General features: G+C 33.7%; 1 protein-coding gene across 2 annotated transcripts in view; it reads left to right on the plus strand.

The window, feature by feature from the left end:
• Positions 1-24,948, plus strand: part of SPOCK3 (SPARC (osteonectin), cwcv and kazal like domains proteoglycan 3) — a 482,169-nt gene that overhangs the window by 421,062 nt on the left and 36,159 nt on the right. For both annotated transcript variants that reach the window (XM_042935123.1, XM_042935124.1), the window contains exon 7: positions 12,111-12,230. In XM_042935123.1, coding sequence (XP_042791057.1) covers positions 12,111-12,230 — 120 coding nt within the window. The remainder of the gene's footprint in view (positions 1-12,110; positions 12,231-24,948) is intronic.

Here is a 24,948-nt window from a genome sequence, read left to right on the forward strand (position 1 = left end):
GTCATGGAATAAAAATAGCCTTTTGGTTATATTATTATTAAATATCAAAGATCAGTTCACGCATTGGTGTAATGTTCCGTTAATAGAAACTATCAGCTAAAAAATAGAAACTATCAGCAGATATTTGAAGTCTCAAATACATTGGTTCAAATGCTTTAGTTTCAAAAGCGTTGACACAACTTGATATTTATTCTCCTCCTCGCCTAACAGAAATGGATTTATCCATGTTGTATAGGACATTAAATATTCCAACAAAGTTTGTCATCTTTAAGACGTCTGCCTAGAATGCTACTGCGTTGCTTGATCCTGTCCCTTGTTGCTCCTGCTATTCAGAGAGCCCTTTTTATAACCCTAAATGCCACTGACTGTCAGCAGGTAATGAATCATGTATTACTACTGCCCAAATGCCTGCTTGGAGACTCATCCATTCAATATGTGCCCTCTAATGTCTGAACAGAATGCCTCTCAGAATAAAACACCTCAATCCTTAGGCTACTTCTTAAAAAGAAGATTATTTATGAATCAGAAAGTTTCACATACACTTGTGGACATCAATATTCTTTAATGGCTATGGAAATTGTAGCTCATGTTTTAATAAAACTGTGTGATTTATCACAATGTTGAAGACTCATGGTTTCCCTTTTGTAATTTATCACTTACAAATTTCAGTAGGGCTTTAACGCACCCCTCACACAGACTGAAATAATCCTTGGTAAGGAATCATTCTCTAAGATGTATATGGGTGGGTGCTTGTGTATGTCTGTGTTTGTCAGAGAGGATTTGGAGGGCAACTTACCTGATTTTTTACTTTTGTCTAAGAGGATCGCCCCTAATCCTTCTGTCTCTCTGTGACGGTGCTTGGAGGAAATTTTAACTGAGCTTTTTAATGAAGGCATAATTTAAAATTGGACCCTGCTCTAAATGTGACTTATCTGCATTCTATTCTATAATTAGGCATTTGTGTGTATATGTGTACGTTTCTATTTACATATATGTTCTCTTTTAAATTTCAGTTCCTCTTTATTTAAGGCAAAGGTTCCAGATTTCCTTTGATGAGGCATCCTCCTTTTTTTCAAAATGTCAGAGACATGCTGATCTTTTTCTGAGTTCGTGCTATTCTTGTCCTTTCTTTCTCTAACATCTTCAGTCTCTCTGCTTTTAAATTTTCCCATACGGTTTTGAACTATTGATTCTTGAATAAAACATTCTAAAACACCTGCAAGGTGTCCAGCATCATTTACTTATTAGCCAGGACATGTTCTCTTTTTCTCTAACTTATATTTTCTCTAATTTAGACGTCCTTTTAAAAATTTTTAATGTTTATTTTTGAGAGAGAGAGAGACAGAGACAGAGCGTGCAAATGGGAGAGGGGCAGGTAGAAAAGGAGACATAGAATCCAAAGCATGCTCTACGCTCAGAGCTATCAGCACAGAGCCTGAAGCAGGACTCGAACTCATGAATCATGAGATCATGACTTGAGCCAAAGTTGGGCATTTAACCGACTGAGCCACCCAGGCACCCCTCTAATTTAGATGCTCTTTGTGTTTCCTGTATGTATTGTCTCCCTGGAGGCAGTAATGCACATATTTTTACATTCTGTCTTCAGAATAGCTTTCTGATCAGACTTCAGGTTAAAAACATAATTAACAATTGAACAGAATGTAGAAACTGCCATTTACTTTGAAGCTTAATGAACATATTCCTGGGCGGTATTCAGGGATCTTCTATCTTTTCGTTCACTGTGTGATGTAAGTTCTTCTATAGACTATGCATGCTATATTCATTTGAGTTAGATTGTCCTAGATAAGTATGTTAACTCAAGCCATTTTTGTGCTGGAGAACTTTTCCAACCTTCATTAAGTTTGTGTAAATCACTACATATCTATACTACTTCGTTTCTCAAAAATTAAAATATAAATAAATTAATTAATACTAAAACAGTGCACATTTTAAATATGTTTACAGTGTTTTGTGAGGCTAAGGTTGTGTTTTACAGAAATAAGTAGTCTGTATGTACCAAAAGCCATTAAATATCCATATTCTATGACCCAGTAACTCCATTTCTAACATTTTTTTAAAGGAAATAAGAAAAGATGGCAATAATTTATTAAATAAAAGTTTATCCTCTTTTTTTTATATGCACACAAATTAGAATATTGTATTCCTTACATACAAAATTTATTTGTGGGAATTTTAAACAAGTTATATATTCATATAATGGACTTTTTGCATCTACCATATATTTTGCTGTCAGATGTTTTAATAACCTAACAAAACTATCATTTTATATGTAATACAAACGAGTAAGATTTCAAATTATTTTTCTGACATGGTCCAAGCTATGCAAAATTTACATAGCAGATAAGCAAAGTAAATATTGCAACATTGACTACCTATTGGTGGTGGTGTTAAATATATGGCTTTATGTTTATTCTTATTAAGATACATTATAAAATGTATATGTTTACAAAATTGGCATCTCTTACTTTGGTAATCAAAAATGGATTTTTCATGCTGCTGTAAAAATTACTTTATAAAAAAGTAAAAAATAAAAATGTTTTCATCATCACATAATATGAACTAGAGTCTAAATTCTCTAGCAACTAGATAGTTCATAAATGGCTTTTCAAATCTAGCATGAAACAGCCATTATGAAGGGTGACTGGAACCCAGAAAAAGATGATGGAGATTCTGAAAGGATATAAGCTATATGTCATGCACACACACAAACGCTGAAAGACTTTTCAAAGTTATGCAATTTCATTTTATTTACATATTTGAAGTCATCTTTGTCTGAATGTGGATTGAAAAAAAAAAGATCAAATAAAGCAAATATACAAGGTTTTGTGATAAAACCATTCAGAAATGTGGAAATCTGTGTCATTTATTCATCAAATATTTATTAATTATGTCTTTATGTGCTGGCACAGCTAGATATAAAAAACAAGGATAATTCAAGGATAGATTATCCATACTCAAATAATTAAACGTGGAGTTCAACAAGAAGTAAACTCCCCCTACTCTTCTTTAAGCATTTAGTTTCCATTATCCATTTTTCTTTTCATTTTGTATTTTAGGGCCAATAAATATTTTCTCAAGCTCAAACACTTTCATAGGTTTTAAACATTATGCACTTTGGAGCCTTTTCTCTTACATAATCTCTTTCACATCTTCAAGACACCATGGCCTATGGTATGGGAGTACAGGAGTTGATGTTGAGAGACATCGGTCATGATGTTGGCTGGACTTTTCTTTGTGAAGTAGACCTGGTCTTATAAGGAAATATTCAGCTCAAGTCAAACTTAGATCCTTTTCCCTTTAGAATAATTGTTTCTGCAGTGTTCACAGTACCACATTCACATTCACACTTCAACCTAGTGCCATCAAGGAGATGATTAGAATCACTTACACTTTCAAATGTTTGGAAGGGGCAATGGCAAATCATTTTATTTACCAGCAGTAAGTGTGGTGGTGTATCATTTCTTCACTCCGTAGAAAATCAGAGACTTAGGAAAATCTCTTCTTAACCAAAAGCACACAGTGTGAGAGGGTGGGGGTGGGGGAAGGTACCAAATATGTTTGAGTCCTTTTGTGATTATTTTTTATTTTTTTAGTTTTTTTATGTATATATATTTTAATGTTTATTTATTTTTGAGACAGAGAGAGAACATGAATGGGAGAGGGTCAGAGAGAGAGGGAGACACAGAATCTGAAACAGGCTCCAGGATCTGAGCTGTCAGCACAGAGCCCGATGCGGGGCTTGAACTCACGGACTGCGAGATCATGACCTGAGCCGAAGCCGGACGCTTAACCGACTGAGCCACCCAGGCGCTCCATGATTATTTTTTAATATTTAGCAAGAATGAATGATGACTGAGAGCGATTGTTTAAAGCATAATGAGTCAAGCCTAATAGAGACAGATAACAATCAGTTTGCTAAACCTACAATTGGAACAAAACTGATAACATTCTCTGGGAGTTAGAACACAATTGCAGTGTGGACTTCACTACCAATCTGAATCCTCCCAGCGCCTCCTCTCTGCCTGCAAGTCTGTATGTAGATCTGAGATTCTTATTACATAACAGTGTTTCCATGAACAACAGCTCATAGTGACAGGCACCATTATTCTTTCTTTATAAATGATGACCTGACTAATTACATAAGTATATCACAGCGTAAGCATATCAAGAGCACTTTAGCATTTTTTTTTTGTAAAAGTCAGAGCGTGGTACCTACGAAAATGTAAGAGCCTATGAACGTGTTTGGGAAAAAAAAAGAAAAAAAGAAAGATAGAAAGTGTTTGAGACTTGAGAAAATATTTATTGTCCCTAAAATACAAAATGAAAAGAAAAATGAATAATGAAAACTAAAATGTTGAATAATTATAAACATGTCAACCTCATTAAGTTTTAAATTTTATATTTATAAATTTAAAATTTTACATTTATAAAATTTAAAATTTTACAGTTATAAAATTTAAAATTTTACAGTTATAAAATTTAAAATTTTACAGTTATAAAATTTAAATTTTTACATTTATAAAATTTAAAATTTTACAGTTATAAAATACAATTAAATTTCAGGAAGTATGTGGTTTTTAATTTGGCAAGAATTCTTACTTTGCCCAATGCTTTCAGATAAATCATTGCCAAGTTTAAATTAAATGAGTTCATTGTTGGCAAAAGAAAATCAACCTGCAAAATTATAAAAATATTTGCAAAGACTTCATAACTAAAATATTATTTTTAATGTATGCTGCTGGTTAGGGCCTCCAAAAGGAAAATGTCTTGGACTTCTGGAAGGCACTGAAATGTTCTGAATATCTTTCCATCAATACTCACTAAATGTGATTTTCTCTGGTAATGTCAGAAACCTAAAATGTTGAATGCACAGTATCCTTGAGTAGATCTGCCACTGATATCTTCTATTGTATATTGGCAGAGAAGAGATGATTGTTGGACATCATAGAAATTGTTCTGAATTAGAAGTACCGGCTTTGCCACCAAATAACTATGATTTGAAATGAGGCAACAAATCCTCTAACCTAACAGGTGTTATAAAGGAAACTAATACCTCAGTGTTTGATTTAATAAGTATGATTGATAAATGTTAATTGTCCCCCTTCAGCTCTTATGCCCACAATATGCATTTAGTATTGCCCAGCAGTTTCCATGAAGGAGAGAGACAATGCAGGAAGGGGAGGGACCCTCTCTTACTGGTTAAAAAGGCAAAAGGTACGGAAGGGATTATAATGAAAGTCAACAATCAACTTCCTGCCCTACTTCTCATCCCCACCCCTGGGTCATAGAGCTAACCGTTTTTAAGCCTTGCTGGTTTTCCCCATCTGGTGATTAGCTCATTTGGGAAATGGCTATTTATCAACTTCAAACATTACCTTTAGGTTCTCTGCTTTGATAAATGAGAATATATTTCATTTCCCTCCTATTTTCCAAAATAATTACGTGACTATTCCTAGTGTTCCACTGATTACAATTTAAACAGAAAAAAATATTAGCAAAAAACCAAAAACATTTAACCACCTGTTTCCAATTCTATGGGAACGTCTTGTCTCCTCATGTTGTAAAACGAGGACATTAGCATTACTGTGCCTCCCTTTCTGTGTCTTCATTCCCACCTCACTCTCTCTGGTGTCTAGCATTGGAGTATTCATTGCCAAAGTTGATATCACTTGAATTAATTTCTCTAACAATTGTTAAGTCTTCTGTAAATTCTTTATAAGAGTCAATTTGCATATCAGCAATTTTTACAGCATCGTGATGATGTAAATATTGTTCACTGCAAGTGATAATTTATGGTAGGATATATAGGATAATAATGCATTCTTTTTCTATCTCAAGGGAGAATATTACTAGCATCAATTTTAAATGTGGTCTGCCATTTTACATCCCAACTGCCTGTGTCATGACTATGATAACTTTTCACAAGTTGTCAATTAGAGACTCTTCTGTCAAATCACACTGTCCCTCTCACTGTCCATCAGCTCTGTTCTATCTTTAGATGCACTATGCAAGTAGTTTCAGTAGTATGCTTCTAAGTTTTTCTTGAGTGGAGTGCCTCTTTTGTGAACCTCATGTCCTTTTCTTAATGTCCTCTCATGTTGCTGAGGCCCATTCTCATGGTGGCATGGGATGCAAAAATCCCTGAGTTCTTGCATATCTGAAAATGCCTTTATTATGTCTTATTTTCTTACTAATAACAGATATGAGATACTACATTAAAATCCATTGTCTTTAGAACTTTGAAGGCTTGTTTCACATTTGCCTATAATCCATTATTGCTAATGATTTTGGGGATACTGATTCTTGGCCTGTGGTAATAACCTTTTGCTTGCTTTTTGTTTATTTATTTTTGTTTTCTTTTGAAAGCTCTTATAATCTTTTTTATATTTCATATTCTAAATTTTAAAAGATGTCTTGGTGTTTATATATGTGTATGTTTAATTTATTCACCTAAGAGCTCAGCAGTCCCCCTTTCTCTGAAAACTTCTCTCTTTCTGTTATAGGAAGTATTTTCTATATTTTAAAATGATTTTCTCAATTTCAAATTCTGTTTTCTCTTTAAATAACTTCTGTAAATCAAATATTGAACTAATCCTCCATACCTTCTATTCTTTCTTTTATGTTCTTCCTCTTTAATCTCTCTCTATTGTTTTTATTTTACACTATTGCATTGTTTTTGGTTTTATCTCCACCCATTCTATTAAATATTTTGTCTTGCTAAATATGTGATTATGTGTGTGACTACAAATAAATACATGTATAACTTAAATTTCCAAGATCTCTTAACTTTCTTCTTGTTTTTTTCTATATGTAATACCATGCTCTAATTAATAATTTGGCACAACTGAAGAACATTACATTGAGACTTAGCTTTTCTCTTATTCAAATTTAGTTTAGGGGTGCCTGGGTGGCTCAGTTGGTTAAGCATCTGACTCTTAGTTTCAGCTCAAGTCATGATCTCGTAGTTAGTGGAATCTAGCCCCATGTTGAACTCTGCACTGACAGCGTGGAGCCTTTTTGGAATTCTCTCTCTCCCTGTCTGCCCACAACCCCCCCAAAATAAATAAATAAAGTTAAAAATTTTTAGTTTAAGCTATATTTATTATGATTTATTATTCTGTTTTTTATTCCTGACTACAAATACAATTATATCAGTGAGTTCCAAGTACTGTTTTAGTTCACTATTGGCTATAATAGTCAATATGCTTTATTGGCTATATATCTCAGTTTCCATAGCAGTAAAAGAACTATCATAATCCGTTACCTAATCATCCACGCTCGGTAGTAAAATCAAATGTAAAACCTCATTAAAGGCATTTCATGCTGTATAAATGCAAGATATTATCTCTAGAAAGAGAATCCATGTAGTAGAACTGTTGGAGAATATGAAGAAAAGACATCAATTGACTCCTTGTGGGAAACAACAGTAGTAAATCACTGACAACTTTTAGACACTTCAACAGTGAGATCTGACTGGTCCTGCTTCAGTTGGAACATGTCTGCCTCAAAGATTTGGTAGCCAGTAAAGTAGAAATGTCATTCTATAAATAAAGCTATATTTATATATTATTTAAACTAGCCATTTCCTTTTTGTGTGTGTGACAAGGACAGTTTGACTCATGACTTATAAAAAATAATGGCGCTCTTAGCCTCTCTAAGAAAATATGAAGAAGAAGAAGAAGTAGAAGAAGGAGGAGGAGGAGAAGGAGGAGAGGAAGAGGAAGAAAAGGGAAGCCTTACTGACTAGCCTCCATTTGGGACTCTTGTTAACTACTCCAGAATATGTAGTAGCATAAACTGTAGCTTATTGTTCAGTGAGGCCTCTGTGACTTTTTTTTTTTTTTGGGCATTAAAAATTGGACTTAGGGGCTCCTGGGTAGCTCAGTCAGTCAGGCGTCTGACTTCAGCTCAGGTCATGATCTCACGGCTCGTGGGTTCGAGCCCCGCATCGGGCTCTGTGTGAAAGGTTCAGAGCCTGGAGCCTGCTTCAGATTTAGTCTTTCTCTGTCTCTGCTTCTCCCCGACTCGTGCTCTGTCTCTCTCTCTTAAAATTAAATAAACATTAAAAAAATTTTAAAAAAAGATTGGACTTGAAGTCATGTGATTCCTTTAAAGTCAAGAAGATATATTTACATAGGTTTTGTGTTACTGTCTTCTAAAAATAAGTTTCACTAACATCATATATGTTATATGATGTCTATACAATGATGATCATCTCACATCACTACAATCATAACTTCCCGAAATGGAAATGTATATGCTTTGAGTGAAGAAATGCTTGACTTGTTTTTCTAAGTTGGAGTATACTACTTTCTTGCTGTTATTATTATTGGTTTGCTATAAGGATTAAACCTTGGACACTGAATTCCATATTTTTGAATTCATAACTTGGCTCTGCCACTTACCTGTCTGACCTCAGGCAAGTTAGTTCTACAGCTCTCAATGCCTCAATTTCCTAACAATTAAATGGACACAATACCAATATAATCTTCATAGAATTTCTATAAGGATTAAACATGTTAATAAATGTAATCATAGCAGTAAGTATGCAGTGCTAGCTGCTATTATCATTGTTATATTTTATAATTTATATTATATTATTTATTATTACTATAATTATTACTGCAGGATTCTTAAGTCCTAAAATATTTCATTACAATATATGCATAACCTTATACTGAAATTTAAGCTAAGGGACACCTGGGTGGGCTCAGTTGGTTAAGCATCTGACTCCTGATTTCGGTTCAGGTCATGATCTCATGGTTCATGAGTTCAAGCCCCATGTTGGACTCTGCATTGACCGTGTGGAGCCTGCTTGAGATTCTCTCTCTCCCCTCTCTCTCTCTGCCCCTATCCTGCTCCCTCTCACTCTCTCAAATAAATAAATAAATAAATAAATAAATAAATATTTTAAAAAAAGGAAGAAACGAGTTAAGGTATGTGTGATACACAATAAATATATATGATGTTTCGTATTTGGGTAAAATTTTTAAAGTGCTGTACTAATACCATATTAACGCTATAATAAGTGCTATATTTACAAACACAAGAAAAGAAAATATATACCAATCTGTTCAAACTTAATCATTCTTTAGCAGGTATTTTATTAGAAAAAACTTTGCTCTTTGCTGGGTCCAATATGGGAGAAAAAAACATAAGATAGACCAAGGAAATAAAGAACTAAATTTCATCTTTAAATCTTCATTTGCTTAAAGTAGGTAATGAATTACTATGCTGTAACTCTTAAAAATATGAATGTACATATATTGATGTCTCCCAGCAATCTATGCCCCTACCATCCAATTCTCATTGCAGAGGTGACAATGTTTCAATCTCTTATGTGTATTTCCAGAGATATTTTAAACATATATCAACAAATGCACTTTTCCTACCTTTTTATGCAAATGGAAGCATACTAAATATACTTTTCTTCCTTATGTTTTTGTTTTGTTTTATTTTGTTTTTATAAAAAAAACAGCTATATTGTGGTTGAAGTCTATAGGAGTACATAATGACCTTCTAAACATTATTAATGATTTATAAAGCTGCCTTGGATGGATGTACCTGAATAATCTCACCAGGCCACTGCTGATTGCCAGTTTTGTTAACACACTTGCTATTGTAAGAGAGCTGGTAAAATAATATGGTAGAATTTAAGTTAGTTGGTATATATGTAGTATACTGTATGATAATTTTTAAGAAAAGGAATTGCTAGGTAAAGCATTAATTCATGGTCATTAATTTTTACAGAAATTTTAATTTTAATTTGAATATTAATACAGCTATATAGACACAAATCAAAAGGGAAAAATATGAATGGTAAAAATAAGACTCTCTTACACCACTTCCCTGTACTCATCTGGTTCCTCTAACTAGAGATAATTAATCTTGGTCACTTTCTGTATATTCTTCCAGAGAGATATGTGATGCATACATGCATATGAAGAAGAATTCTTCTTTTTCAGTGGGCTTTTTTTTCTTTAGTGTAATAGTTTATAGCAGGAGACTGTTGCCTACATGCTTAGTTAAACAGAGATACCAGGCTAGAGTGTAAATAATCATATTAGGAGTGTACTATATACTATCTTATCACTGAGTCTCAGCCATTGTAGATCCTATCTGTAAAGTGATGTCTTCTGGGACATTCACTATAATTCACTGTTTTCCCCGGATGAAAGGATAGCGGTGAATTCTTTACATTGCTCTGCCCTTGACCAAGGATTTTCAAACCTACTACCATCTGCCTCTACACTTGGCACAACACATGCATTCTGGGACTCTACCATTACCCTAAAAATCCCTTCCCCCGCCCCCCACCTCTTAAATCTTTTGTTTCCTGTGTCTTGACCATCCTCTTTCTTGGTTCTCTGTCTGGCGTATCACATCCTCCAGTAGCTTCCTAAAGAAAGATTTTTTTTTTAATCTCGTAAATTAGAAGATCTCTCTAGCTTATTCTCTCCCTTGATTTTCCTGGAAATGGGATTCTCAGTTTAAAATACAAAGCAATTTTTCAATTGTTTTTCTGACTGCCAATGTCACTAATGAAAAATTAAGACATTCTGAAATCCTTGTTTCTTATATATGACAATGTTTATTACTCTTCCCTTTGGCAGCTTGTGGGATCTCATTTTTGCCTCCATTGTTCTAAAATATCACAATGCTTTGCTGGTATGAATCAGCCACCCTACTATGTACTTGGAAGGTCCTACAAATCTGGAATTTTATTCCCTATAATACTAAGAAATGGTCTTAAATTATATTGCATTATATTATACTATATTTTTTGTATTATATTACAAATGGTCCATTATATATAATACACATAGTGGTATAATGTATATAGTTTATAGTAAATGTAATATAATATTTATAAATCAGCATGTAAATTACTTATTTTTAACAAACGAACAAGAGTGCTATTAAAGAATGCTTGTCAGTTCAGGAAATTGCAAAGGAGTTAGACCCACAGTAACAATGCCCTCTAAACAATGTAAATAAGTATTTCATATATTTTCAAAATATTTTGGCAACAAATGACTAAATTTGACATACCATATTTTGGCATTAATATCTCACATACACAATCACACACATACACATAGATGCACATATAGATAACATAAATAACATTCTACTACCCTTTATTATAGAGACTATTCTAAAGAATATAATTATTGGCAGATAACAGTATTTTTTTTAAAAATAGCAGGGGCGCCTGGGTGGCTTGGTCGGTTAAGCGTCCGACTTCAGCTCAGGTCATGATCTCGCGGTCTGTGAGTTCGAGCCCCGCGTCGGGCTCTGGGCTGACAGCTCAGAGCCTGGATCCCGTTTCAGATTCTGTGTCTCCCTCTCTCTGCCCCTCCCCTGTTCATGCTCTGTCTCTCTCTGTCTCAAAAATAAATAAAAAAAACGTTAAAAAAAATTTTTTTAAATAGGAATTAATGTAAGTTCCAAATGTCAAAGTTTGCTAACCCCTTATTCTTAAGGTAGAAATTTATATCATTTTGTTAAATATTTTACCATCTTTCCTAATGTCGAATAAGATAGCTTTTCTTTTTCTATGCTTAAAAATACATGTAGAATTAACCGAATAGAGACAGCATATATTTATAATTGATCATTCCTACACATATTTAATACGCCAATGCATATTTATAAATCATAACAAATTATAATAGCTATGGCCAATAATAAATGTGTAAGTATGCACTTTGAATATTCAACCTTTTATTTCCCCAGATCATCTACCATGTTACTGTGACAAATGTGTTTGGCACAGAAATATTATAACTGCATTTATGTGATATTAATAATAAGAACATTCAATCAAGTGCTATATTCCACTGAGTGGAAATAGAATTCCGCGAATAATTTTCCTTTATTGAATAAAATGTTCTCATCATATTACACCTTGTTATGTTTGAAACAGGTATTTTTCATTTTTAAGAAGTTGAAACGTACTTAAACATTGTGTTATATTTCTTTTTTTACTCATTGTTACTTTTCGTTTACTGGGATAATTGGAGAACTAGCACTGGCATTATGCTAAGTTATTATTCAAGATTTGTGTTGGTTCTTTCTGTTTTCAGCATGCAGTGACCTGGAGTTCAGGGAAGTGGCAAACAGACTGCGGGACTGGTTCAAGGCCCTTCATGAAAGTGGAAGCCAAAACAAGAAGACAAAAGCCTTACTACGGCCTGAGAGAAGCAGTAAGATTTCTAAATTTGATATGTGCCATTGTCTTTGATATGGGATTTCCTTTCCAATGAATCACCTAGATCAAAACACATATTTCAGAATTTATTCTTTGCTTAGGTGCTGAACAAATATCAGAACATTGTTATTACTTCCAAGCACACTCAGAGTATTTTGCAAGGAAATAAAACATTTTGTGACAACCCTTATTGGTAAAAAATAAATATCCCCACAGAGACAACATTAACTTCCAGCTGAAGTGAAAGAGTAGGAATATTTTTCAGCGTTTTGATAGGAATGGTAAAGAATGAAACAACACAGGAAATGAAAGTAAGAATGTTAGAGTACTTAGATTTTTACAGACACAATTAGCCCCCGTGCTTCCCACAGGTTGCCCTTTTCATGATGGCTTTGCAGACATTTCTACTTTGACCCAACAAAATCAGTAGACAAAAAGGATACCTTCAATGACACACTGCAAATCAGGTTCGTAAAAAAGAAGAAAGCAAGAGCCATTTGAACATTATACGATTTTTTTATCATCTGTGTAATTTCCTCAGTGTGTTTTCTAATTCCTCAGCAATAAGAAATGGAAATTGAAAGAAGTACTTGTTATGAATAATTTTATGAACTTTTCATTTTATATTTTTTATTTATAAAAATATTTATTACATATTTAATACACGTAAAAGAAAGATATTGAAATATGAGCTTAATGTGGGGAACTTATCAAAGTTGAAATATTTGCTCTTAAATACAAGAAGTGATAGGTCAGTGATTAGAAGCAGCACCTTGTAGTTGACAAAGTCCCAAGTGTGTGCCCTTCTTTGCTCATGGGGACATGACCCATTCAGTCTCCTTTTCAATCCTGAAATAGCAGTTTCTGACAAAATAACATCATAGATGGCATGATTATCCATAATTTTATTTCCTAAAATGCCTTATTTTTTTTCTTTTCATCAAGGAATTTTTCCACAGTCCCAACCTTTTCTATTTATGAGTCTTATATATGTTCTTAAATAATTCAATAATTCTTTTTAATTAAACTAATGAAGCTATCACTATATAGACATAATAATTATATCTGAATGTGTGATGACTGTCTATGTTTCTTCTTATGAACTTCAGAAAGAAATTGTAGTATTTTCCCTACTCTTTTAGAGTGTTCTTCAGGTTTGTCTTTGGAATTATTGATTACATTTTTGGCAGATGTCAACTTTTTGGATGACTTCAGTGTAAGCAAAATGACAAGTCTTAATAGAAACAACAGAATATATTAGTCCTTATATTCATGAAGTAAACATATCTGAGGTGGGGTAATAGTTTATTCCAGATGCTTACATATTGATCTTTTAAAATTCGTGTCTACACCTATCCTACCAATTCTCATACTTAAATTACTGCTTGCTCTCAAATTTCTCCTTTGAACTTGAGTTCAGACTAGTGATCTCGCCTGTATTTGGAGATGGATAAAAGGAGAGCTTGTAGGGGAGCCTGGGTGGCTCAGTCGGTTAAGCCTCCTACTTCAGCTCAGGTCATGATCTCACTGTCCATGAGTTCAAACCCCACGTCCGGCTCTGTGCTGACAACTCAGAGCCCAGAGCCTACTTCAGATTCTGTGTCTCCCTCTCTCTCTGCCCCTCCCCTGCTCATGCTCTGTCTCTCTCTGTCTCAAAAATATATTTTTAAAAAAAATTTAAAAAAAAAAAGGAGAGCTTGTAGAACTCAGCACAGTGCCTGGTTAAATGTACACATTCATAAATATTATTTCTCATTCCAGCTTCTTATTTCAAAAAATTACACACTCAATATAGTGGGTTAATTACAAGAACCTCTTAGGTAGTTGAATATCTTTGAAAAGTAAATGAAATAGTGGCGGCCCTAAGATTATTTACACTACTTGAAATGGTCAGAGGCCAACTAAGAGTAAATTTCCAAAAGGAAGTAATCCATTAGAACACATAAGACAAATCATTAGAAGAAAAATGGTTGACTCCCTCAATTCCTCAGATCTGTACATCATCCAAGTGAGTTTTCTCCTGATTTCATCATATTTAATTTGTGAACCAATCCACTCATATTATATTTCCTGTTTTCTTTCTATTTTTATTTTTCCTTCATAGCATTTCTCACTACCATAGTAATAATCTACTTTTTTATTTGTTGTCTCTCTCTCTCTCTCTCTCTCTCTCTCTCTCTCTCTTTCTCTCTCTTCCCCCCCTCCCCCACTAGATGACTGTGAACTCAGTGAAGGCAAAGATCTTTATTTACCAATGTATTATCAGAGTACAGACTAGTTTGACACATAGTACTAACTAAATAAAAATGAATAGAATTAATGAATGGAAGAAACAGAGAAGAAGTCAAAATACTACATTGTCTGTGTATACCACAATTTAATCAATCAATTTTTCTCCTAAGAATAGTTTTGTACTGGGGCGCCTGGGTGGCTCAGTTGGTTAAGCGGCCGACTTTGGCTCAGGTCATGATCTCGCGGTCCGTGAGTTCGAGCCCCGCGTCGGGCTCTGTGCTGACAGCTCAGAGCCTGGAGCCTGTTTCAGATTCTGTGTCTCCCTCTCTCTGACCCTCCCCCGTTCATGCTCTGTCTCTCTCTGTCTCAAAAATAAAAAATAAACGGTAAAAAAAAGAAAAAAAAGAATAGTTTTGTACTGTTTCCATTATTTTCTGCATGACAATCAATTCTGCAATTGATTGTTATGCTTTTATTTCTAAGAAAGATTCCAAGAAGTGGAGGTGTTGGGTCAAAATGTGCATGCATTTTAAATTATAAATCATAATAGACGTTGCTAGGATGCTTTGCAAAAATCTTAGGGTATTTATAATTTCTTTTTTTAAATTTACTTATTTATTTTGAGAGAGAAAGTGAGAGAGAGAGAGAGAGAGAATGAGAGAGAGAGAGAAAGAGAGAGAGAGAGAGAGAATGAGAGAGAGAGCATAAGTTGGGGAGGGGACAGAAGATCTGAAGTGGGGCTTGAACTTGTGAGATCATTACCTGAACCGAATTCTGCTGAACCGAATTCTGCTGTTCAACTGACTGGCCACCCAGGCATCCTGGTATTTCTAATTTCTAACAGCAAAACATGAGAGTTCACTTTTGCCTTTATCCCTAGCAGCAAAAAATATTACCATTCTTTTTAACTTTTCCATTTTGCTTAGCATGCTATTTTATTTCATTGTAAATCTAATTTTCATTTCCATAATTAGCAGTGAATTTGAAAACAAAATATTAGTGGGGGGGAACTTTTATACAGCAAAACAAAATAAAATTACTTATTCAACTCAGGCTACTATATTAAGATACTATCTATGGACTAGGTGGATCAAATAATAGATATTTCTCAAATTCTGGATGCTGGGAAGTCCTACATCAAGGTGCTAGCAGACTGGATTCTTGGTGAAGGCCATCTTCCTGGTTGGTAGACAGACATCTTCTCCCGTGGCAGAGTGAGAGAGAGATCTCTCTAGGGTCTCTTCTTATTAGGGCGCTAATCCCATCATGTAGGCTCCACCTTCATGACCTAATTACTTCTCAAAAACACCATCTCCAAATGCCATCAAATTGGGGGAAAGGAGTTCATCGTATGAATTTTGGGAGAACACAATTCAGTCCATAGCACAAAACAAAACAGCCCCTCCAAAAATAAAAAAAATAAAATAACTAAATAAAAAACAACTCTAAGTTATGTCAACTTATATGTTTAATTCTAAGAAAGATATATTAGTGGCTTTTATTATAAGTGTATTTTAATACTCCTTCTAGTATTGGGGGGAGTTTTTCCCTGTGTTTGCTACTCTATTTTTTAGATTGTATAGATTTATATTTATTACAACCATTAATAAATTATGCTTCTTATCACTTTTGACACTATATTCTACTTACTGCTTTTTAGCACAGATTCACCCAATCTGATAGTAATATATCATTCCTACATTTAATTTTATGTAGCCTGATACACTTGCTAACATTTTATTGTCAATCTTTCTTTATTACATAGACCTAAATGTCTTTCCTGTAAGTATCCATAGTTGAGCTTTGAGTTTTTAATATGACAGTGAGAAAACTTTGTGTTTTTTATAATTAAGTATAATAATAAAGTCAACATAAAGCACAGAAAAATATTCTGATAAGACAGAGAATGTTTGCCATTTAGGAGATTATCCAGAAGACAAGGAAAAACTTATTTTCACAATTTCTTAAGAGCAGACCATTAATCTAAGAAAATTTGTCATTTTAAAATAGAAACAAAATCAAATTTTAATTTTGCATCTGTATAATATTTGATACTGATTTGAAAAATCTTATATGATAAATCTTTTAAATGTTAGCAAGCACTGACCATGACGAATACTATTTTGGGGGATGCTTTTATAATTTTTTGTACTTATAGATTTCATCTTATACATTTTTGGAAGAATGAATAATCTTATTTTAGAATAAAACTGTTTTTTAACAAAATCATATCTTGCATACCTTGCATATCAAGTCGCTTATATAATTATTTTTACTAGTGGAGTATTACTTATTTAGATCCTATAGGTTTAAATTTTATTTTATATAGAAAACGATGAGGTAGGTAATTTTACTGTTGCATTCGTGTTTTTTAGTGGATTAACAGAATTTTTGAATATATATATTTTATATTTCTTTATAGCTATACCAATTTTTATGTGTAACTTTTTAAGTGGCAAAAATGAACATGTTTATTAACAGACCTGAATATATAAAACTCAAACTATAAACTATAAAATTGTTTGATTACACAAACTCGAGACAAAAAGTTTATAAATTTAAAAACATGCTTTAGTATTTTTTTAGAAATAATATAGATATATAATAAATATACATTAAGTAATTTAGCATAAATCAAAGATTTTAATTTACTAAATGAACTTGAAAATTTTTTTAAATTTCAAGTTGACTTTTATAAAACAAAAATTTATCATAATAATGATTTTACTTGTTAAAAACAAATATATATTTTTTATAATCTTAAACATCTAGTAGATGTAATGCTAACTCCTTTAATCAGTATACCTATATAAGTTCAGGACAAACATGTTCGAGTAGAATAAAAATGTATGCTTGTATTATCTTTACTGCTGGTAATTCTGAAGATATAGCCATTTTATTAAATAAACAATATTAAACTATTTTCTTTTACAAACATTTACTTAAATTGTAAGAATTGAATTTTTAAAGCATTTGAGTTATTATGTTTTATGAATGCATTTGTTATCTAAGTATAGTTCACACAATGTTACAGTAATTTCAGGTGTACAACAGAGTGATTCAACTTCTCTATATATTAAACTATGTTATCTTCTGTCACCATACAATGCTATTATGATGTCATTGACTGTATTTCATATGCTGTACCTCTTCGTCCCATGACTTACTCATTCCATACCCGAAAGCTCATTCCCTCACCCATTTTGTCCAATCTCTCATGCCCCACTCCTCTGGAAACCATCAGTTTATTTTCTGTTTTTATAGATCTGATTCTGCTTTTTGTTTGTTTTATTATTGTTTATATATACTCCACATGTGAGTGAAATCTTGTGGTATTTGTCTTACTCAGAATATATATTGTATATACATACATTTATACATAGTAAATAATGCTACAATCAACATAGGGGTGCATATATCTCTTTGAATTGGTGTTTTGTTTACTTTGGGTAAATAATAGTGGAATTATTGGATCATATGATACTTCTATTTTTAATTTTTTGAGGAATGTCCATACTGTTTTCCACAGTGACTGTACCAATTTACATTCCTACCACCAGTGTGCAGGGGTTCTTTTTCTCTATATCCTCACCAACACTTGTTGTTTCTTATCTTGTTAATTTTAGCCATACTGACAAGTGTGAGGTGATATCTTACTGTGGTTTTGATTTGCATTTTCTGCACAATGAGTGATGTTGGGCTTCTTTTCATGTGTCTATGGTCATCTGTATGTCTTTTTTGGAAAAACAGTGTCTATTCAGATACTTTGGCCATTTTTTAATCAGATTGTTTCTTTTTTTTTTTATGATGTTGAGCTTTATAAGTTATTTATGTACATGAGTATTTTGGAGATAAACCCCTGTCAGATATATCATTTGCAAATATCTTCTCCCATTCAGTAGGCTGCTTTTTTGTTGACGGTTTCCTTTGTTGTGCAAAAGTTTTTGTTTTTTTTTTAATTTTGATGTTGTCCCAATAGTTTATTTTTGCTTTAGTTTTCTTTACCTTAGGAGACATACCTAGAAAAATGTTGCTGTGGCCAATGTTAGAGAAATTACTGCCTATGCTCTCTTCTAAAATTTTCATGGTTTCAGGTCTCAGATTTAGGTCTTTAATCCATTTGTGTGTGGTGATAAAAAGTAGTAGTTCAGTTTCATTCTTTTGCATGTAACTGTACAGTTTTCCCAGCACCATTTATTGAAGAAATTGCCTTTTAAAACCATTAAGTTTATTAGAAGGTTATTTTTTTATTTCTGGAAATTTTAGGAATATGTAATTTATATGAGCACTTATTATTCCTAAGCCAATCACAATAGAGCTTTCTTAAGAGATTTTACAATCTAATTTGGTAGTGCCATCTGAAGATAGGGGAAAAAAGTACACACACACACACACACACACACACACACACACACCTGCCCATACATGCACAGATGTACACAGGTAGAGAGTTTATAATTTTGATATTTTAGTCTTGAGTCATATACAAGCATAGGAATATAAAACTCACTGGTTTGTTTCAAAGAACTGTCTCTCATCCTTGTCTCACCTTTACATTTTAATAAAGATTGTGTTTATGAAGGATGGGATAAGTTGTGGTAATAGTTTAATATACAGGCTGATGTTCTACCAACATTTAGAAAGGAGACCTCTAATATTGTTTTCATTCTGATGTGTAGTCTTATGGAAACAGTATGAAATTTTGCTTGATGGACTGAGAAGAGTCTAGTTGTCCATCTAGGCATTTCCAAAGCCCTTCTCAGAAAACAAAATGTCCAGCCTATTTCCAGTTAATTATTTTGGCTTCAGATGGTTGTTCTTGGAGTCTCTGCATCCCTTTGGAGCCCCTGATGGGGCAAAGTCCTAATGTTTGAGTGATGGCAGGAGGTTGAGGGGCAGGAGTAAGAAGAGAAAGCCTCCATGAATACCTGGGTGAAGACCATGGGTTCCAGGGATTTTAGCACTCTAAATCTCAGCACTAAAAAAAAAAAAAGGAAAAAAAGTCAACTAAAAACAAATCTGGACTAATAAAGAAAGACTTTGGTTGAAAGAAAAGAGGTAAGAGTGTTGAAGAAGCACAGATGAAAATATTTTAGGAAGCTGAAAGGAAGGTTGGAAGTGATTTAAAAAAATGTGGAGGAAGAATTTATAGTAAGGCAGCGTTCTCAGATGCAGTGTGAGGAGATCCCAAGTTTTGCAAAACTTCATGGGAGTGTCAAATTATCCTTAATGAAATTTTGCCATCTGGGGAGACGACACTAGAAGGAACTTACACCAATAAGAGTCTTCCTCAACAGAAAGGGTCAGGAATTAAATCCCTACTCAAAAAGAGCCAAGAAGACTTCAGTCTAGTAAGATTCTCATTCAAACAGAAAACAAGAGGGAAAAGTACTGTTTAACAGAGTCAAAGTAACTTCTTATTGTACTGTAACAGACAAATGTCCAGGGTGCTGTGTTAGGAATTGTGACTCACCACTGGGGAGCAATGGTTCCCCAGCCAGGAAGGACGCAAAGGGTGTGAGAAGCCTCCATGAATGCCTGAAGACAGTGGGATCCAAGGGATGCTCAGCACTTCAAGCCACAGTACCATAAAATGGCAAATAAATACAAATCCAAACTCAGTAAAGAAAGACTATTCAATAAGATTATTGCAGTAGAGAAAATGCTTCAACCCCAAGGTTTGCAAATATGTCAAATCAAACAGGAAACATCTTTCTTTTGCTAGAAGGAATAAACAGGGCTGGCAATACCTTTGTGGATGAGGCAGTCCAATGTGTGGAGTAAGCAGATAGCAAAATTTGGACTCTGTAACAGGAAATAATATTCCTGTACTCAGCAGATTCTCAAAACAAGCAGTTAATGAGGGATTTTCTGTGTCTTAATGCTTTATTCCTTGCTCAAACATGTGGAAAAGACAAAGTTTAGGAGTCTGGGGGAGGAGCAAATCATGGGTAAAAGTTGGTCAAGCCAAAGTTCAGTGGCTAACTAATGGGTTATTGTGAGTACTTGGTCAAACTTAATCCTAAATATAAACAATTCATTTATCTACCAAGCAAGAATATGAGGTTCTTACCCTGTTATTTCACTCATAAGTTCCATTCTTTTATATCTTTGATCTGTGTATTGATACATCCCTTGCACCTGATTGTCTAGGCCACTAATCTGATGCTTTGCAGTGGCAATTTTCTCTACAATTCACCCAAGGGATTAGTTAGCTGGGAAATTTTGGTTTTGGTTTTTTGGTCTAGAAAATATTTTTGTATACTTTTTTTATGGGTTTACTCTTAAATATTTGTGTGTGTGTGTGTGTGTGTGTGTGTGTGCTTGTGTGCTTGTGTATGTTTTAAATTTAAGTACATGGTCTCTTCTCTTATTTATTCAACTCAACATGTAATTGATTTTTCTCTCTTGGCTACTTGGGACCTTAAGATATGAGGTGGTTTTCCCTTATTCACTGGGCCCCAGTCTATTTGGTGACATCCTTTTATTGGCAATAATCTCACGTGGGATGGAAAACAGTCTCATGCTGGCTTTGTCTCAAAGCATCAGGAAGGCCACTGGTTCCCTGAACCATGGAGGAAATTACATTATTCTTGTATCTCCTAGACTCCCAATCTAGCTCCTAGGAGGTAGTAGATATTGACCTTCTCCCCAGGAGTCTGTAGTTTTCTGTGAGTCAGGCTCTTCTCAGGGTTTCTCAATTCTCTCAGTTACTCTACCCTTGATATCCACTTTCTGTTCTCCTTCACCCACCCAGCTTATGGGGAGGGAGAACGCTATGCCATGTTGCACTCATTTGTCTTACACTCCAACACTCTGAAGAGAGTAATAGTAGATTGAAGATGATCATGGAGAAGGAGCTTGCTGCATTCGGGTGCTCAGAAAACCTTTCCTAATGCTTTATTAACAAATTTAAAATTTAATATAGAAAACTTGAGGAACACTTTAAAGAGAAATTCTTGTTTGTATTTAAATATCAAAATCATAATGGTAGGGGTAAATATATAAGAGAGAGACATAGTATATATTTTTCTGGTTGTTCAAAGAAGAATGTTTAAATGCCAATATTTATCATTTAATGTATTACCTTTGAGCTAGACATTTGGCTTTTGATGGATCTGTATCTTTGGTGACACTTAAATTGATATAATTTTTTAAAAGATGCTCTATTTTTACTTTACTATCTGGAAGTATCATAGTTTACTTTCTATGTTTTTAGAATATTTGTGAATAGGGTATGTAGTTTCTTGCAAAATAACTCTCAACAATAACATCTGCTTGAGCTGACTTATAGACTCATATATAGTAAAAAGTTAATGAGTGAGTTAAAGGGGTGAATCTGATTTGGCACAGAACTGATTGGTATGCAGGAGGAGAGTGGAGAAAGGATGTTAGCCCATGTCTTCTATGCTAGTACTTGGGTGCTCAAGTAATCTGAAAAATTCAACACTGCTCACTTCTTACAAAGCCTTAGATATGTGCTGCTTTCAACCAAACAGCACATATACAACATATGTTTCAACAACATATACAACAATAAAGGCTCATAGGAACAATACAAGAATCTGGCTCTAAATATGGTCTGAAAGAAGAAGCAGTGCCTTGTCCAACATCGTTGAGCATGAATGCATATGTTAGTTTGAACCAAATGCAATTACCAATTTTGGAATCACAAAACAATAGTTTTCAAAGGGTCCATGGAAGAAAAGGCATCTGAAAATTCACTACTTTACCCTATTTTTACTCATATTTACTCACCTCTTTTTATATGTAGGTTAATCTGTATACTTTAGTAGTCTAAATTATTTTCTTTTCCCAGGTAATACAAAACTTTTGTCTATTTAATTTTTGCTGCAGTGTTATAATGAGTAAAAATACAAATTAAGACACAACATCTTGTGTTTTCCCTTAATCGTACTCTCATAACCCAGCCTCATTATATATGAACTACATAGCTGCTAATGATCCTGAAACTGAATGAAGAATGTGTAATATATTCTCTAGCTTCATTTTGTTTTCTTATTCAGAAGCCAGATTGCTGAAGACAATTTGTACAAATTGCTCTTGTGGTCTAACCATTGCCTGCTGAGCTCTCTTGTGGCTTTTAGGAGGTGTTATGGGATTTTCGATTAATGCAATTCCTCAGAGTAGAGAAATTGCTTCATATTTGCAGTTTGGGGGAGCCCCAGAACACCTTTCACCCAGGTATCTGTACTCTCTCACTTCATTCAGCTTGTTGCTTAAATATCTGGCATAAGATACCCTTCCTTCTACCACATGTGAAATCTCAACACTAGCACCGAACATTTCCCTAAGCATTACGCTACTTTGCTTTTCTTTATAGTGTGTGTCACTACCTGATTTGACAATGTTTACTAGTTTATTTTCTCACTCTTCCAAATAAAATGTAAGTTCTATGAGGCCAGGAATTTTCTGCTGTGGAATCTTCAGCTACTAGAAACAGCCCTGGCATGTTATAAGGACTCAGTGACAATGAATAATAAAGTAATATGCAGATGCTTTCTTATTGCTGAATGATATCCAGGTTCCAGGAGGACAAATCTCAGACAGTGAGAGGATTGAAATAAAAGAGTCAAGGCTTGGGGCCCCCTGGGGTGTTCGTTGGTTAAACACCAGACTCCTGATCTCTGCTCAGGTCACGTTCTCACAGTTGGTGAGACGGAGCCTCACATGGGGCTATGCACTGACAAGGCGGAGCCTGCTTGGAATTCTCTCTCTCCTCTTTCTCTGCCTAGCTCACGCAGTCCCTCTTTCTCAAAATAAATAAATGAACTTTTTAAAAAATATAAAAGAAGACAAGAGTCAAGGCTTGATGAAATTTAAATGGGAAGATATTCTACTTTTTATAAGGCAATGAATCTTGAGTGTGGACTATGGCTTCATTAAAAAAAGGAAAACTTGCTAGCCTCATAAATGGCTACCAAATTAATAGTGTCATATATTTTATGTTAGTTAAACATCTTGTTACACTGCCAGAAGTATTTTAAGGTATGGTGGAAAATGGTAGGGATTTTTCCTAGTGGGTATTTTAATAGTTATTCTTAATTCTCTAACACAATAGGATGCTAACTTGAGTTTTTCACTGACCAAATTTTAGCACAGCCATTACATAGAGCATAGTATTGCCATTACCTAAGAAGAAATGATTGTTGATCTGAATCTTGGCTAGAGTAAATATTCCATAGTTAAATGTTTTCAGTTGACAAAGATCAATAATATTACAGCTTTTTAAAAAAGAAATTAAGCAAGCTGGTAAAGATTGTCATTATTTTTTAACAACCTACATCTACTTTGTATACAACATCAGGTTTCTTGGATTTTTTGTTTGGATATATTTTAGAGCTATCACTGACTAATGATTAACTATAGAAAAAGCAACTAAGATGATAAAATTTTTAAATGTACCTTATAATAAGAAGATGAAGGAAATTGAGCTATTTAGCTGCTGATTTTATTATCTTTCTGTCATAAACATAGTTGTTTGAGGCTTTTTTCAGGAAGCCTTTTATTATTTAAATTTCCAAAAAGTTAAGAGCAGAAATACTATGCACATACTTTTTGTTTTTTTGTTTGTTTGTTTGTTTTTATGGTTGCAGTTGAGTGGGGGTGGGAGAGGGGTATCCTTCCTTGAAAGAGTACTGTATTAATTTTATTTTTGTCAATTTGGAAAGCATCAGGACATCAGAATCATATGTAAAATCCTCAGATTAACAGTCTAACTCAGATTAAGATAATGTTTCATTTTTCCTTTCCTAGATACCAAATGCTCTCCTCAGTCAGAGAAAATTATAGAATTACTTAAAGCCCTAGGGTAAATGAATACAGTTTCTTACCAAAACATTGTTCACTTTATGTCATGCTGCCTTCACATTGAGAGGAAGATTGAATTTGGAATCAGATGACTTAAAAACAATGCCCTATTTTAATGCAAGTAGGAGCTTTTTAGGTATTGTTGCGAAGTTTATCTTTTGAAAACAAAGATTTGTAAAGGTGGTAGATAAGTGTTCTTATTTCAAGTAATAAAATGAAAGATCCAGATCATTGCTTATTTTGTTTGTTCTCATTATCGAAATATGGCATTTTCTTCTTTTATTTTGTAGACACAATAACTCTATCATAAAATTTAATTGTGCACTTTAGTATTACCATGATATTATCTTAATATTTAGATACTGTAATTTGATAGAAATTTATTTCATACTTAGTAAAATTAATGTAATTCTAAATAAATTAAAACTATAAGTTAAAGACACTGAGTGAATGATGTCCTTTGATAAAATTGTTTTGTCACAATCATCGTCTCCCGGGAAATTTTCCAGTTGGATTTGTCAGGCACCAAATTTTTGGTGGAGCCTCTAGTCTTTAGGAACTTTATTATTAGTTTTGTCCATTTTGGAATCATTAACAAGTGGTTGCTTCTCACAGGGTGAATGACATATTGTCAATTTTATTACATTTTG

This window comes from Panthera leo, chromosome B1, assembly GCF_018350215.1.
Source record: "Panthera leo isolate Ple1 chromosome B1, P.leo_Ple1_pat1.1, whole genome shotgun sequence".
Classification (NCBI taxonomy): Eukaryota; Metazoa; Chordata; class Mammalia; order Carnivora; family Felidae; genus Panthera; species Panthera leo.